General features: G+C 32.2%; 3 protein-coding genes across 4 annotated transcripts; all 3 read left to right on the forward strand.

Annotated features, from left to right (window-relative positions):
* Nucleotides 1-1572: 1572 nt before the first annotated feature.
* Nucleotides 1573-8501, forward strand: LOC108903265 (glucosamine-6-phosphate isomerase). Of its 2 annotated transcripts, XM_018705376.2 has the most exons (6): nucleotides 1708-2388; nucleotides 2910-3194; nucleotides 3714-3898; nucleotides 5037-5210; nucleotides 7958-8032; nucleotides 8361-8501. In XM_018705376.2, exons 1-5 carry the CDS (start codon nucleotides 2265-2267, stop codon nucleotides 8027-8029), a joined length of 840 nt encoding a protein of 279 aa, XP_018560892.1. In that variant the 5' UTR covers nucleotides 1708-2264; the 3' UTR covers nucleotides 8030-8032; nucleotides 8361-8501. The 2 variants fall into 2 exon arrangements, with proteins under 2 accessions (XP_018560893.1, XP_018560892.1); XM_018705377.2 differs by lacking the exon at nucleotides 7958-8032 and having other exon boundaries at nucleotides 1573-2388.
* A 2660-nt stretch (nucleotides 8502-11161) lies between these two features.
* On the forward strand, nucleotides 11162-12214 carry LOC108903246 (peflin). The gene is made up of 2 exons (XM_018705345.1): nucleotides 11162-11365; nucleotides 11422-12214. The coding sequence occupies exons 1-2, from the start codon at nucleotides 11357-11359 to the stop codon at nucleotides 11989-11991; spliced, it is 579 nt and encodes a 192-aa protein (XP_018560861.1). The 5' UTR covers nucleotides 11162-11356; the 3' UTR covers nucleotides 11992-12214.
* A 3446-nt stretch (nucleotides 12215-15660) lies between these two features.
* On the forward strand, nucleotides 15661-16615 carry LOC108903248 (peflin). The gene is made up of 2 exons (XM_018705348.2): nucleotides 15661-15860; nucleotides 15945-16615. Exons 1-2 carry the CDS (start codon nucleotides 15852-15854, stop codon nucleotides 16503-16505), a joined length of 570 nt encoding a protein of 189 aa, XP_018560864.1. The 5' UTR covers nucleotides 15661-15851; the 3' UTR covers nucleotides 16506-16615.
* Nucleotides 16616-16964: the final 349 nt, after the last annotated feature.

The following is a 16964-nucleotide window of genomic DNA, read 5'->3' on the forward strand; positions in this document are numbered from 1 at the left end:
GGAGCCAAAAAAAATTTGGTAGCATATTAAAATTTCTTAAAAATTATCAGTCCACTAGAAAGCCATTAAAATTAGAAACATTTTGTCTCTTTATACTTTTTTTCGTAAAACGCAACCTTTTCGAGAAAAACATCAAAATGTGATCGAATGCATATTTTTTTTATTTTTTATGATACGCCATTTTCCTCAAAAACATTGCATTTTACGAAACAAATATCAAGAGACAAAACAGTTTCTAAATTCAATGGCTTTCTAGCACAATAATTAAAAAAAAAATCAAATTTGCGACCAAATTTTTCTGGTTCCAAAGACAAGGGGGCCCACGAAAAAGTGTCTTAAGGGGATTTCTCGCCAAAAAGTATAGCACTGTGAGATTCCACATGTCATAAAACCCCTGTGTACCAAATTTAGTGATTCTCGTACAACATATATGGTTTTGAGATATAAAAAAGACTTCTTAGGGGTAGACTTCAGGGGGCTGTAACTCCGAAAGAGGGGGCCAGTTGGCAAAAAGAAAAAATACTGGTCCCCTAAATTTGTCTTAAGAATATATGACCAAATGTTGTTGCATGAATTTCAGGACACCCTGTACTACGATCTACATCCTTCCAAAATTCCATGCAGATTGACAGTTTTGGCTTGTGTTTTTATTCAACAATAGAGATATTTTCTATGATGGCAGTTGACACGTTTGACCACAGACCACAGACATTAGACATTTTTAACAAATGTCTTATTCCTAGAGATGGGCTAAACTGCTCTTTTTGCGGAACAGTGACACCTGCTACTGCTCCGGCAACAGAGCAGTGACAAATAGCTGCGATTTTTCGGAACAGCTCCTGGTAGCGCGCGCATACATTCTTACCGTGATCCCTTATTTCCGCGTCAGAGTTCATAAATCGACACCTGTCGTGCTTAATAGCGGCTAGCGTTAGGGATACTTTCGTTATGCGCTGTTTTTCAAGCATGTGCCAACTTTCGTAGATTTAGCTCAATTTGTTATTTCGCTTTTGAATTATTTATTTGAATTTGATATAGCGTAGTGATCTGTTATTTTGTCCCAAGTTACTACTAATAAATTTTTATTACAAATAAAATTGGATATGGATAAACGAAGAAAATCTTTCCTGTGGAATTTATTTTTACCAACGCATGAAAGTAAAACTTGTTGTAATATATGCAAGCGAAATATTTGTTATAAATCTTCAATCACCAATCACGACATCCTACAGTGAGGACAGTGCCAGATATTCAAAATTTTTCCGCGAGTGCAACAAAAACAAATGAAGAACAGTCGCATGTTTTTTGCTTAGTCTAAGTGATTTTGTAAACAAAAACTTTTAAAATATTTGTAGAGCAGCAACCAGCAATACACGCATTGCTCTAGTCGCTGAAATACAATGTCTTTAAATCAAACGCGACTGTATTATGTTTAGTGTGTGACACTGTGACAGGACTGTGACTAATTCAAGCGCAGATCGCAACGGCTTAGTGAGAATCTGCTCTGCTTTGGCCGGCACGCTGAGCTATGTCTCTGACGCTAGTAAATTGCACTTTAAACGCTCCGAAAAATCACTGCTTCTTTTGTCGCAGCGGAACAGTCAGCTCCAGTGACAACTGCGGAACAGTGCCAAAGTAGCAGACAGTGAAAGAGCAACACATCTCTACATTCCATAGATTAAATACAAATCTTATTCTACGATCTACGTCCTTCCAAAATTCCATGTAGATTGATAATTTTGGCATTAATCTATGGTTTTGGCTTGGCAATCTTGGCATGTTTTTATTCAACCATAGAGAAAATAATTATATTTATTTTATCTCTGTATTTAACCTACGAAAGTAACTCATGCCATAAAAAGTTTACTCATGCTTCGTTTTCGTTTCGTGAAGCACAAATAGAAGAATTTTAGTACCTTTATGTTTGTGTACCTATATTTAAAGGATAAAAAATTGTCTAAATAAAGTGAAATTTTGTTAACATTGTACTCAAAATTTTGCGAGTAGAATATATATTAACTAATAAAATCGAAATCCTAGATAAAATAAGTTGCTAAGCTAGATGGTGTACGTCTTGAGTGATTTTTATCAATAAACATTTATCCATTTGTGTAGGTCATTCAACTAAGATAAAAAAGTTGACAACAATTCACAAACAGGTCTGTTGGGTTCTGCATTGCAATCAGTTAGGGTTCAGTGAGCCTGAGCTCTCTTTTTAGTTTGATATAGGTATTCAGTGTCTAGAGTTTTGCTGAAGAATAAAAATGAGGCTGATTATTTTGGATACTGCTAATGCTGTATCAGAATGGGCAGCCAAGTATGTAGCAAGAAGAATTAATGATTTTAATCCTGGTCCAGACAAATATTTTGTATTGGGGCTGCCAACAGGTGAGTTTTTTATGTACATTTCAAGTTTACAGTTTTAAGGTGAAGTATTTGTTTTATCTTCTGAAAGTTGTAATAGGTATTTTTACAATTTATGAAAATATACATGATCTCTCAATATTTAATAAAAAAAACCTGTTCTAGCCATGAACCATGAGAAGTTTATTGACTCCTTCGCTTTGAATTATTACCTAATATAACTTTTTTTATAATATCTACCAATTTTCGTCTTATACCTAGGTATTTTTTCCTTAACATAAAACAGAATTTTATATTATTAAGTAGGAAGTAGGTCTGTACTTTCAACTTCAGGCTGCGTTATACATTTTAGTAAATTATTGTCAGTAGTTCCCTTCTAGCATTTATTTTATTCCATATATTTAAAATATTGAATATGAAAAATTAAAACATAATCAGAGTAACAGGATATTTCTATATTGAACACAATTATTGATATTGAATATAGGAATATTATAATAAAAACATATCGCCTCTTCAAACAGTACGTTATATTTCCATTTTAGGCAGTACACCATACCAGATGTACCAGAAGTTAATAGAATACTACAAAGCAGGTAAAGTCTCCTTTAAGTATGTAAAAACGTTCAATATGGATGAATATGTTAATTTACCAAGGGACCACCCTGAGAGCTATCACTGGTACATGTGGAATAACTTCTTTAAACACATAGACATAGACCCGAAGAATGCTCACATCTTAGATGGAAACGCTAATGATTTAGTAGCAGAATGCAATAATTACGAGAAGGAGATAGAAAAAGCTGGGGGTATAGAATTATTTATAGGAGGTAAATATAAAATTACTTATAAAAAATAATGTACCTATAACAAAAAAATACTATGAATTTAGTAACAGAATGCAATAATTATGAGAAAGAGAATGAGAAAGCCGAGTGTATGGAATTATTTATAGGAGATATAATATTAGAATAGAATAGAAAACGATAATTTAAAAACAAAAAATTTGTAATGGTTAAATAAAGCTGTGACATAAGATTAAGACTAACCTTAAGCTCAGATGATTTTAGATGGATTAAAGGCTTAGATGGTAAATATTTAGAATTATCAGTAAAAATCGTATATCGTTGTATGATTATACAGGCCGTTACATTTAATGTTCGACCTAATAGTATGTGATAGTACTGTTGAAAATAGTTTTTAATTTTCATATGATTTTCCCAAAAATGTGCATTCTCTTGGATCTGATTCATCCTGTATACTATAAATTTTCATTGTTGCATTTGCAAATGATTTTAAAATAAAAAATTACCAACTTCAGGTTAAATTTTCTGTCTATCTCTCCCTAGGAATTGGTCCTGATGGGCACATAGCATTCAACGAACCTGGTTCTTCCTTGGTTTCACGTACGAGAGTTAAGACTCTCGCCCAAGACACCTTGGAGGCTAACGCCAGGTTTTTCGGAAATGATATTGACAAAGTACCTAAACAGGCTCTAACTGTCGGTGTTGGTACTGTCATGGACGCTAAAGAGGTGAGTTTAAAGAAAATAATACATTTTTTTCACATCGGTGACTCACGGTATTCATTGTTTAACTATCCTGTTATTAAATGTTTATCAGTGATAAGAAATATTTTTTATTCAACATTGTAAACTATAAAAATTCAAAACCTCAAAGTAAATAAACCGTATTTATCTCTCGGTGTTTATTAACATTGTGATAATAATAAGTTTACTAAGTAACAGTGCATTTCTGATTTTATCTGTTCTATTTTACTGTATGTATAGATTTTTAATTTCGATACTTTTTATAAGCATGTCTTTGATAATACGAAAGTTATCTAGAATTATCCCTATCGACTTTTTAAATTAACATGCAATATACTCTCCATAATACAATAAAATATTTTCTAGAAAAAAAAAAATTGTATTCTAAATTGAAATAATAGAATGTATTAAATTTACTACTCTACAACACTTATTTTACTTAAAAATTTGCATGTGGAAGTATAAAATATCATGTCTATCTTCAAAAAGTTTAAATCATTTTATACCCAAAAATCTTAAAAGTCTAAAACCATTTCAAGATATGGGGTGTTGAAATTTAAAAGAATATCTCTTTTATTTAAAAGTTGATATTAAGATAAATACAATGTATTAGGGCAGCGTTGCCAGACGTCCCGATTTTGGCGGGACGTTTCACTTTTTAAGCCAAAATTAAATGTCCCGCGCGGGACAGGCCAAGTCCCGCTTTTCCCACTCTGGTTTTTTTTCTTTAGGCATCAATTATTTTCTCCTTTTTTTTTTAAACCGATTTATTTTGAGAACAATTTGTATCCTGAGATATCCTGAGACCTTTTTTTTTCTATTTTGAATTATTGTTCTTAATTCCAAATAACTCGCTGGTATTAAAATTCTATTATATATTTATCAACCAATTCAGTAAATTTACGCCTTTGATCAATATCATTAGCACAAGTTTCATCAATCTATGTTAAACATCTTCAGAGATGTTTGAGTCAATGTCATATTATTTTGAACTATTGCTTATGTTTCAAAACCAGTAGCTTTAAGTCCTTGGTTGTTCATCAACACATTAGTCTAAAATGACTGAAATGAATACATGCAATTAAGAACACGCTGCTGGTATGAATCACTTGCTACCTTTCAGGTTATGATTTTAATAACTGGCACCCACAAATCCTTCGCTTTGTACAAAGCCATCGAGGAGGGGGTGAACCACATGTGGACTGTGTCCGCTTTCCAACAGCATCCACATACATTGATGATATGCGATGAAGACGCCACGTTGGAACTTCGTGTTAAGACTGTGAAATACTTCAAGGTTAGTTTAAACGCGTCACATATTTTAACGCTTTTAATGACGCTTTTTGTTTGTTTTGAACTTCAGTTACTTGATATTTTTTGTGGAAGTTTGTACAGTATTTGCTTATTTTAGAAGTGTATTTTGTGTAAATTATTTAGGTCGCTTACAAACCTTGATATGACAGGAGGTAGTTGGTAAGTAAAAATAGAATGCGGTAATTTTTTGAAATTGTGTATATTTACTACATTCGGGGTTGTTTTTAAAATTTTTGCGTAATGACATCACATCTATTTTAATTTTTTTACTTATATTACATGAAGTCAAAATGAAAAAGAAACAAATGAAAAATATCCCATTATGATCTTAAGGAGGTAAAATTTAAAATAAAAAGTTCCAAAGGTACAGTACAGTAATTCGCATATACATCATGGGTATTATCAAAAATGGTGAAAGATACGGGGTAGCCCAACTTAGAAAAAGGTATTATTAGGGAATCGTTGAAATAAGATATTTCTTAGAAATATTATATTATTTAACTGGGAGTTTTTAAAACCGTTTTCAAGTAAGGCCCTTTAATTGTAGAAAAAAAAAATTGGTGGAATTAAACTTTCTAAGGCAAAGAAAAGTTAAAAGTTAAAATAAATATTACTATTAAGACAAATAGCTGCTAGTGCTGCTAGTACTAACTTTAATATTTTTTTTGATTCAGTGCATCATACCAAAATATTTTTTACAAAATTTATGATGACTGAAATATACAGGGTGTTTCATAAAGACCTCCCGTAAATAAGAATTTTTTGTCATAAGAACTATGTGTCTATCTCCTCTTGTTTTCGAGATATAGAGCATTAAAATGAAATTTTTTAAATAGAATTTTTACGAAAATTTCCAGTGTGAAATATTTTTATGAAATTTGGGATTCCTGGGTTTTTAAGGACGCCAAATACGCTGGTCTAATTATTTTTTTGATATTTCATAGAGGGCGCTAGTAATGCTACATTCCTATTATATTTTAAGTTATAATTTTTTTAAGGTTAGGTTTTTTACCATCGGGCTCCAATTTCTAATATACAATTTTATTTTTTAAAAATAATCTACTCTTGTTAGAACTTCCTAATGTGGACGGTTTCGTATGTGTATTAAATGAATGAATTTAATCGATGTCTCATAAACAATGCATATATTCTTAGTAATATTTTAAACTTTAATTAACTTTGTATCAAAATTTTAGTGACTGTCACTACTAACTAGTCACTAAAAATCACTAAAATTTTGATATAAAGTTAATTAGAATTTAAAATATTACTAAGAATATATGCGTTGTTTATGAGAAACCCATCAATAAGTTTTGACATAAGCCTACTTTGAGAAATGTCACTTATTTTATACACCGTAAATATTGTAAGAGTTCAATTAAAAGCTTCTTTTCTCGAAAACTGTCCACATTAGAAAGTTCCAACAAGAGTACATTATTTTTAGAAAATAAAATTGTACATTAGAAATTGGAGCCCAAATGGTAAAAAACCTAACCCAAAAAAAATTAGAACTTAAAGTTTAATAGGAATATAGTATAACTAGCGTCCTCTATGAAATATCCAAAAAATAATTAGACCAGCGTATTTGGCGTCCTTAAAAACCCCGGAATAACAAATTTCATAAAAATATTTCGCACCGTTTGGAAATTTTCGTAAAAACTCTATTTAAAAAATTTTTATTTTATCGCTCAGTATCTCGAAAACAAGAGGAGACACATATAGTTCATATGACAAAAAATTCTTATTTTTTTGTTGTACTAACACCCCCTGTATTTATGGGAGGTCTTTCTAAAACACCCAGTATACACATCAGTGGATGCAGTGTTAAATATAATTTCATGATAATAGTAAAGTAAAAATGAAACGCTGGATGATGAAACTGATGCTCTAATAACAGCTTCAAATAAAATATGTTGCCGAAAAATTTGGTTTTATCAAATTTCTTGGAAACAAAATCTGTTTACACCATTTCAAAGATTCCTTAATCCCTTAACTTTTCTCTAATTTGGCCAACTTGTATATTTCAATATCTCCATTATGGACATCATAGGTGAAGAAATTAAGAACAAATTGTATTTTATCCTAACTGCTTTAAAGTTAAATATTAATTCTTGATATTTTTTTAATCTTAGCAGCTGAGAACTTGATTCAAATATATTCTGTTACTATTACAGTTATAAATAATAAAAAATTATATCTATTAACAAATTCATTGTATGTTTAAATAAGTATAATGGGAATGTTTTTTGGAAACTAATTTAACAAATCTAGGCTCTTTATTCAAAACAGCACAATTATTATTTCAATTCAGTTGATCAACTTTTATGGACCAACAGAAAATTTACCCATTTAAATTTTATCATTGAAATCGTAAAAATCGGATCGTAACTTCCCACAATTTGAGAACCACTAGTTTCGAAAAATTATTTAAAAATTGACAATACAAGTTTTTCACTCAGATATTAAAGTAAAAGCTGTACATCTCTTATAGATCGAAAATTAATGCTTTACATAAATCCTTTTTAAAGTTCTCAGTTGTTCAAGGTGTAAAAAATCGTTCAGCAAGATCCCTGATGTGGTTTGTATTAATTATTTGTGGCATTACTAACAAAATAGTGTTTTGGATCTCGTGACAATTCCAAGTGGTTGCACTTCGATGCTATGAGAGGCGGTGGTGGTGCTTGATACACATTTTTATGTGTTGTGATAACACACTTATTTTTAAAACAGGCTCTAAGCGATGTCCACCAGAAACTTATCAAGGAAGACGAGCCATTAGAGAAATACAGGACCATTCACTGAACGGTATTTAGATTTTATATTTGATTTTCTAAATTGCTTGCTGTAAAAAAAAATATAAAAATATAAAAATACCAGCATATTTTTACTCTGTTGCCAATTAAAAAATTGCTGTTATGCTACATCAAATTTAGAAAGTTGCCTCTTGAAATGCAATTTTTGTGTAGATGTATTTTTTTTGTTAGATACACTCTATTCATTTATTAATTTATACTTTTTTGTTTATAAAATGTAGATGCTTCCCCTTGGAAAAAAAAATAAAAATAAAAATTGTATCAGACCTATGTATTTTAATTATATTGGAGTCTTATATTTTTCTAATGAATTGTTTCAGAATTTGTCTGACTTACACAACCAACTGGTAGAAGACTAACGACGAGTATCATTTATCCAGTAGGCAATTTTTTTCTTTGTAATGAATTAAAAAAACATTTATATGAAATTATTTTTACATTTATTATGTATTAACTAATTATATTACTATTTTTTTATTAATTAAATACACTTGTCAAGATGTGTTTGAATTATTTAAACTTTAGTCGTTTTTAGGCATTTATATACGGGCCACTACATCTAAAGAAATTTTATAATATCTTATGCATTTCAAATTAATAAGTGTATTGAACATTTTTCTGATTTACGTTGCCGTGAAAGAATAATAAAATGTTTGTGAAACGTTATTGGCCTGGAGTTCCTACCAGTGGAAAATATACAGGTGTCCGGAAAACTAAACCAACCAACGAAGACACAAATTCTAGAGATGATTTCATATCGATTTGACACAAATTGCCGTCTTATTCAAATATGCTGTTTATCTAGGATTAAACTTAGATTATATATTAACTCTTATACGGACAGCTTTTTGATGTAAAAATTATCTTTTAATGGCTAATTTGCTAATATTTAGTAGTTGGCTCTTATTTCCAAAATTTTCACCTGCTTCAAAAATTCACCGGTCGAACCGCCCGGGTTTCCGTCTTTGTCTATGCGCCCAGGTAAGAATATTGCCAAGAGCCCTCCTTCCCTCGGACTACGATGACAACGTATGCCGATCTCTGCCTCGAGGCTGCAGACGAGAGCCAGGAGCATCCAAATTTTTCGACCCACTTTCCAAAAAGTGGTGAAAATAACCAAGGGATTTCAAATTCGCAAAACAAATTAATTTCAGACCTTCAACCCCTACCCGGTTTGGACCATAGAAAATATAGTATTAACGTTTTCTATGGGTATAGACCATAGACCATAGGTGGTCTGTGGTTTGGACAGAAGTGACAGAACCGGTGCATTTCAAGTATCGTGCCGTGGGGTCACGCGGCAAAAAGCCACTTAAAGTCATTAGGGAGATTTTACGCCACCTAAAATATATGGAACGTTATGTGTTAAACGTAATACTGATCATGCGCAGTTAATGAAAAATAAGAGCCCAAATATTTCGTTAATTCAGTTTTTATACCAGGATTTACCTTGACAATTCCGTTAACCGTAAACGTAACATATAACCTTTATTATTAATATTACTCTAGGCATAAAACCTCACTTTTATGTTATCGATACACGCTACCTCTTTAATTACATCAAGTATTTGATTACATGTACTGCTCTGGAAAATAATATTGAAATAGTAATTAGACGAAAAATTTGGCGTTGCCAAGTTATATACTTTATTGAGATAATTTTGTCGGATATCTTATATATAAAACGTAATATACCACCTTCAGTCGCAAACAGAAAGCGTGTATGATGTATGTATAAAATATATTAATTAATAATTAACAAAATTAATAAGCATATCTTCCCTGTAAATAAGATAACTGTTACATTTGGCAATGGCGTGTATACCGGTACGCTTATTAGCGTAACGTTATTCCAACTTAAATTACGGTCAACGTTATCGGTTATTAAAGTTATCGGTTATTTTCGAACTACTGCGCATGATCAGTATAACGGATAACGTTTAACGTTGTTCAAATAAGTGGCTTTAAATCTCCCTATTACAGGCTGTAGAAAACATAGCCCTCCGCACGGCCACCGACGCGCCCTGGTACGTAAGAAACACTGACATATTACGAGACTTACAATACACAAACGCTACACAGACAATAAGACAAAACGCGGAGAAACGATTTGACGTAGCCGCTAGACATGACAATCCCCTCCTCAGGCAAGCCGTTGACTACGTACCCGACGTGACCGACAAACACAAAAGACCTAGACACCACCTTTTTGACCCTGGGTGACCACCCCAATGACTCCCCCCCTGCCCGCTAACCTTTTCTGTTTCAGAGACAGCCAGGATCAAGAAATGAAGACAACGACACACACACACACATACACACACCCCATACCCTCCTTACCCCTCCCCTCCCGCTCTAGCCTAAGGGCCACCTTAGCAAAGCGCATCCCAGGCTGCATAGCCGCACTACCCTACCCAACCATACCACACATAAACATGACACTACCCCCGGGGTTTACACAGACGAGCCGGCGAAGCAAGAAGAGCGCCAGAAGAAAGGGCCCTAGCCGGCGGGGCCCAGCCAGGACAAAAGGAGGTCCCACAAAGCGCCTACACCGGCCGCATTTGCGGTCGGGGTAGACGACGGATGGGGCCCACCTACGAAGGCTGTCCAGGCCTACACGAGATGAGGCAGGATAAAGAGGGATAATCCCCCTCGATCCCAAATCATTGAGGCCAATTTCTAGCCATAGAATAATGGCGCGTGGCGCGCGCGCGCGGCGCGTGTCACGTATTAAGTTTTTTATGTCATCGGGGAGGGTGCCCCGGGGGTTTGTCAGTCGGGGGACAATAGTCTCCGTCGTAGTCTGAGTCAGGGCGTTTTTAATGTCAGTCTCAAGGGAGAGGATTGCTGCCTCCAGATCATGGGTGGCGCGAAGTATCGTGCATCTCTAATATCGATCTACATAGATCAGATCAGATTCTGATTTCAGATCATATTTTCCTGAAATCCTTCACATTAAGCTGGAAGTACATGGCATGGACAAACGTAATTGGTCAAATTAAAAATGTTTTTAAAGTTTTACCAATCAGGTTTATCAAAGAATAGTAGTCGCCGAAAAGAAGCTGCCGTGTAATTTTGGCTTAAAGAAAAGTTCACACAACATCATATTTTGACAGACTGGTTTTTCTAAACAAATAAACATGTAAAATGATGTCATTAGTGTCATTAGTATTTCTCTGAATAAATGAACAAAATTAAACTTTAAATTTAAGTATTTACTGCAGGGTGACGCAAATTTTTAGATTGTAATAATTTATGACTTGGGATAATATAAATTTATCAGCAATTGAAAATTTCAAGTAAAGGTATCAAAATGTTTGGTGTAAGTACTGTTTTTTTGTATATAAAGTCGTTTAATTATATCCCTTAATATTTTAGAATCCTGGGTATGGTGGTGGAAGTTATCCAGGATTTGGTGCACCAACACAAACTCCAATAGGTCCAGAAGTTCAGCAATGGTTCCAAGCTGTCGATAGAGACCATTCTGGACAGATAAACTGGGAAGAATTACAGTCAGCCTTGGTTAATGGCCAGGGTGAAAACTTTTCCTCGCAAGCTTGCAAACTAATGATAGGAATGTTTGACGTCGATAAATCAGGGACCATCGGAATTAATGAGTTCCAGTTACTGTATAATTATATAAATCAGTGGTTAACAGTTTTTAAGAATTATGATAGCAATCGGTCCGGAAGTATCGAAGAACAAGAGTTGAATTTAGCATTTCAGCAAATGGGATTCCGGTTTTCATCAGATTTCATCAAGTTTCTAATAAGCAGAAGTGATTTGAAGAATCATCAACTGATATCTGTGGATCAATTTATTGTTCTGTGTGTTCAAATACAGAGGTTAACGGAAGCATTTCGAGTGAGAGATAAGGAAATGAAAGGTGTGATAAATATAGCTTTTGAAGATTTCCTTACTGTAGCTATAAATTGTACCACAGGTTAAGAGTTTAGATAAATAAGTTAAAAATGGCTTTTCTTACTTATACTATTTTTGTTCCAATATCTTTTATGCCGATGCCAAATACGTTGTTTTGTTAAATGCCACTTATTTTATATACTTTCATGTTTTCATATATATGTTGGTTTTTGAGCTATACTTGCTATTATTAAGAATTATGGTGATTTAGTAAGTTAGAATATAAAAATAAAATATCTCACAAGTGCAATTTTCTAGTGTTTTAATAAATTATATTTGTCCACATAAAATTGGCTATTTTATTCATTAGAAATAAAGCTTAAATTTGGTATCAGATAAATTTATATTTTATACAAATATTCTTGATGTCTTAGATGTTCATTGTATCAGAATTGATATACATTATTATTTATGCATGCCTATGTTCACTGTTTGACATTCAGAGAGTGAATAATCTCCGGTGCTAATCTGGTAACGTTGCCACTGTGTATCTGAAACTCGCCGACAAGTTGAATTTGGTCAAGCTGTACACACTTTATAATAGAACACCCCAAAATAAGAAATATTAGCATAGGCCCTAGAATTTGATTTCAACGTTCAAAATATTGAAATAAAAAAAGATCAGATTTATTTAAATATCACTTAAAATGTTTGACACCCACATTGATAAAATTTGCGGTTACGTTATGAATATGATGAGTAGTTTAATACATAAATACATCAGCCAGTGACAGAGAAACTGGAAGGTACTGTTGGCAAGAATCCAAGAATTTTGATTCTACTGAATATTTAGAAAATTGGATAAATGCATTCAATTTTGGTTCATTTTCTAAGAAAAAAGATATCTTTCATTTTATTTATAAGTTCGTCTGTGTTTTGAGTAATTTTTAAATTTAAAAAAAGCTTTATTTAACGTAAGTTAATCAAAAATTACACCTAAATTAATTATTTTAAGAATTGATTTACAAGAATTGTTTAATTTAAATTAAATTCTAAATATAACACTGAAAATTACAAAAACTTTAAATCTTCTGAGGGATATTTACCCACTAAAAATATTTAAAATTATATTTCTAAGAAAAATTGAATAGCAAAAGTATGTTCTTATATCTCTATATCACCCATTGTGAGTTAAATCATTTTATGTTAAACATTTAATAGATACTGTAAGCAAATGTGTGATATTTTTTAAATTTCATCACTATAACTCGAACACGAAGCGTTCTAGAACTTATGTTTATATGAAGATTTTATATTTTGAGGTGTTCTATCATCAAGTAAAGTTTCTCGTGTGCAATCAGGCATACCTACCCTGTATAATGTTAATATTTTTGAGAAATAGATAATATTCATATTGCGTTTTCTACTATGTAAAAAAAAACTTTTTCCATATTTGACCAACAACTTTAACATGACGTTTAAATTTTTGTAAAAAATGTAACTAACAATTCAAAAAGTTGCAAAAGTATATGCCCATTTGCCAAGGATATTTATAATACATGTATTATAAATAAAGGGCGGAATATATGCACGTCAATTCAGTTAAAATATGCGCATATATATGCATCGTTTTTCTCTGAAATATGCAACGATATGCATTTATTTGTCAAAATATGCAATTATATGCCTTGAATATAACATGGAAAAATGGAAATAAAGAAACGCCGACTCTTACAAAAATTATTTATTTTAAGTAAAATTAAAAGAAAAACATAATAGGTAAAATTTTCAACCTGAAATAGTATAAAATGCATTTATAACGATATATTTTTCAAAATTTTCCAATAAAAATGTTTGCCTTCTGTCTGTAAAAATATGTTTGTACAAAGAAAAAGTTCTTTCAACATCTACCGATGTGATCTGGCAATATTTTAATTTGGGTAGTAAGTTATAAGGCCAAGGTATTACTTCGTTGGATGGTTTACTATCAAAAATATTTTTGACTTCCATTAAATACTTAAAGCCTTCATTCTTTCCCACAATAACTTCGAGTTTCCTTCTTACTTGATTTCCTACATCACCGGGAACTTTTTTGCATTTGTCGGAAAAAGTTTCAACAATATTAATTGATTCTCTTAAACTTATATTCCTACTTTCTAACGAAGTTATTATATCTGGTACAAAACTAAAATTAACCTTAATAAAAACAAGTTCCTTAGCTAAATTTACATTTTTGAATAATGCTTGACTTTGCACTACACACTGCGAAATGTCTTCTAAATTTAAAACTATGTCTTTAATGGCTTCAAAATGGTCTGCATAGAATATCGCGGCCATAATCCATGTTCCCCATCGAGTAATTACGGGCTCTGGAGGTAAACTAACTCCTGGCAATTTCTCTCTATAGATCTGCACTGTTAGAGGTGCTTTCAAAAACACTTTCTTTACATTTGAAATTAATTTGTTCACCAAGGGATATGCTGTTCTAATAGTTTCTGCAACTCTGTTTATCCCGTGTAAAAGACAAGTGACATGTACCATATTGGGATAAAAAAGTTTTGGCCTACTTTAATCATATACAGCGCTGCGTCAGACAAAAACACTAAAAACTTCTCTACTGGAACTGGATTTGGTAAAAAAAAAATTGATAGAGACTGCTGAATAAATCGAGTTACGGTCACATTATTTGTTTTGTCTAACTGTTTAGAAGATATTAAATATGGTTTCCCTGGCTCATTTTCTTGAAGCCCTCCAATCATAAGATGTGCAATATATCGACCACATGAGTCTGTGCTTTCATCAACAATAATATAAAAATGTTCATCGCCCAGTGAAACTTTAATTTCTCCCATTACGGTTTCGTATACTGTTTGCACATTCTTCTTTCTAAGTGTGGATTCGTCAGGGATGTTTTGATTACAATATTTTTGCAAAAAATCTCTGAATTGTGTATTTTGCAGTTTCTTCAAAGGTATATTTGCTGCGACTAAAGCTTTGCATAAGTCTTGATGAAACACCTCCTTTTCACTCTTTGGTTTGACATTTTGAAATGCGGTTTGCACACACTGCTGAACAGGCACAGATTTATTTTTCTGCAACTTAGCTTTATGCATAGCTGTTTTCAAGTGTTGATCAATTTGGAACTTCTTTTCACAAACAATGATTTTGGCACAAACTTTGCAAAACACTTTATCCCCACTAAACTCCAACTCAGGAAAATTTTTAATCCACGAAGCGGCTTTCGGCATTTTAGGCGTTTGAAATAAAATATTTTCGAAATCACTCTTTTCACACTGGAATCTATCGACAAACTAAACTATACAATATAAATACAAAAGAATGGACCACATCTGCTCTCCATTAGGCAAGCTGATTACTTGGAAATTCCTAAACACCCAATAAATGCCGGCAATAAACCATATAATAATAAAACGGGTGAGCCGACAAAACCTACCCACCTTTTAAATTATTTAAATTATCTGCAAGGGTCGCACTTAATCTTTTGATAAAATGAAAAACATAAAAATATGCACACATATTTTATTTTTGCCGAAATATGCAATTTTTTATGAAATTTGTTAAAATATGCAAAATATGCAAATATATGCACTTGGCATATATTCCGCCCTTTAATTATAAATATCCTTGTCATTTGCATTATTTGACTTGGGATATCTCGTTTTACCAGAAATTCATTGACGTCATACCAATTCCACGACATTAGAACTACCTTTGTGAAAAATCGCTTATTTCTGTAAATTTGACAGTTATAATATTTTCAGTTAGTTAAAAGAGTAAAGTTTTTTTCAGAAACAATATATTTTGTTTTGGTGTGTTATATATAGTAAAGACTTTAAAATTAATTTAATTAACTTGCACTTAAGTTGTTGTCTCAATAAATGAGTCATAAAAATTAAGACTAATTTAAATCTACTGCATAGTAAAATATGTTTACTGTAAGTATCAAATGAGTTTACTGTAGGTTCATGCTATTTAGTATCAATTTGCAGTATTAGTGTTATTAAAACTAACCATTTTAGAATCCAGGATATGGTGAATATTCTGGTTACGGGCCTCCAGGACAGCCTCCTGTAAACCCAGATATTCAAAGATGGTTCGAAACTGTCGATAGAGATCGTTCAGGACAAATAAACTGGCAGGAACTGAAGTCTGCATTAATAAATGGCCAAGGTGAAAATTTCTCAGATCAAGCTTGTAAACTTATGATAGGAATGTTCGATACTGATAAAAATGGATCTATAGGTGTCAACGAGTTTCAGTTATTGTATAATTACATAAATCAGTGGTTGGCAGTGTTTAAAAATTATGACAGGGATGGGTCTGGCAGTATCGAAGAACAGGAGTTAGGCCAGGCATTTCACCAAATGGGATTTCGGTTTTCCCCAGAGTTTGTCAAATTTTTAATAACAAAGAGCGATTACAAAAACCACCGGCAGATGTCTCTAGATCAGTTCATAGTCGCTTGTGTGCAAATACAGAGGTACACAGAAGCGTTTCGGGCTAGAGATAGGGAGCTGAAGGGTGTTATAACGTTAGCTTTTGAAGATTTCCTTAACATTGCCATAAATTGCTCGATATAGACATGCATTTAGAAAGACAAATAGATCTCTCTCAATCTTATTATATATCATATTTTTATGTTATGTATTTAATCACCTATAATATTGTTAAATGAAATGTAATTTAAAATTTTTTTCAAAAAATTAAAATATATTATTTTTATATTTATGTTGTTTATTAGTCAGTTGAAATATTTATTGGTTGTTACTAGAATTTATTAATCTTTTATTGCTATTATCAAGGTAAATGATTTATTTCCATATAATACAATAAATTGTGTATTAGTTATAAGGTAAGTATAATAATTGAGATAATTGGATTCAGCGAAGAGTTCCTCTGGCAAACTTGGAACAAGTCATATGCGGGATTTTGCCCAAATCATCAAGGGGGCAAACATCTCTCAAAAAATTCCACAACAACGTCTCAATTTTTTCTAAGATTATTAAAGTAGGTATCAGACTGATATAAATGGAAACAAA

The sequence above is a fragment of the Anoplophora glabripennis genome, unplaced genomic scaffold (assembly GCF_000390285.2).
Source record: "Anoplophora glabripennis isolate ALB-LARVAE unplaced genomic scaffold, Agla_2.0 scaffold40, whole genome shotgun sequence".
In the NCBI taxonomy this organism is placed as follows: Eukaryota; Metazoa; Arthropoda; class Insecta; order Coleoptera; family Cerambycidae; genus Anoplophora; species Anoplophora glabripennis.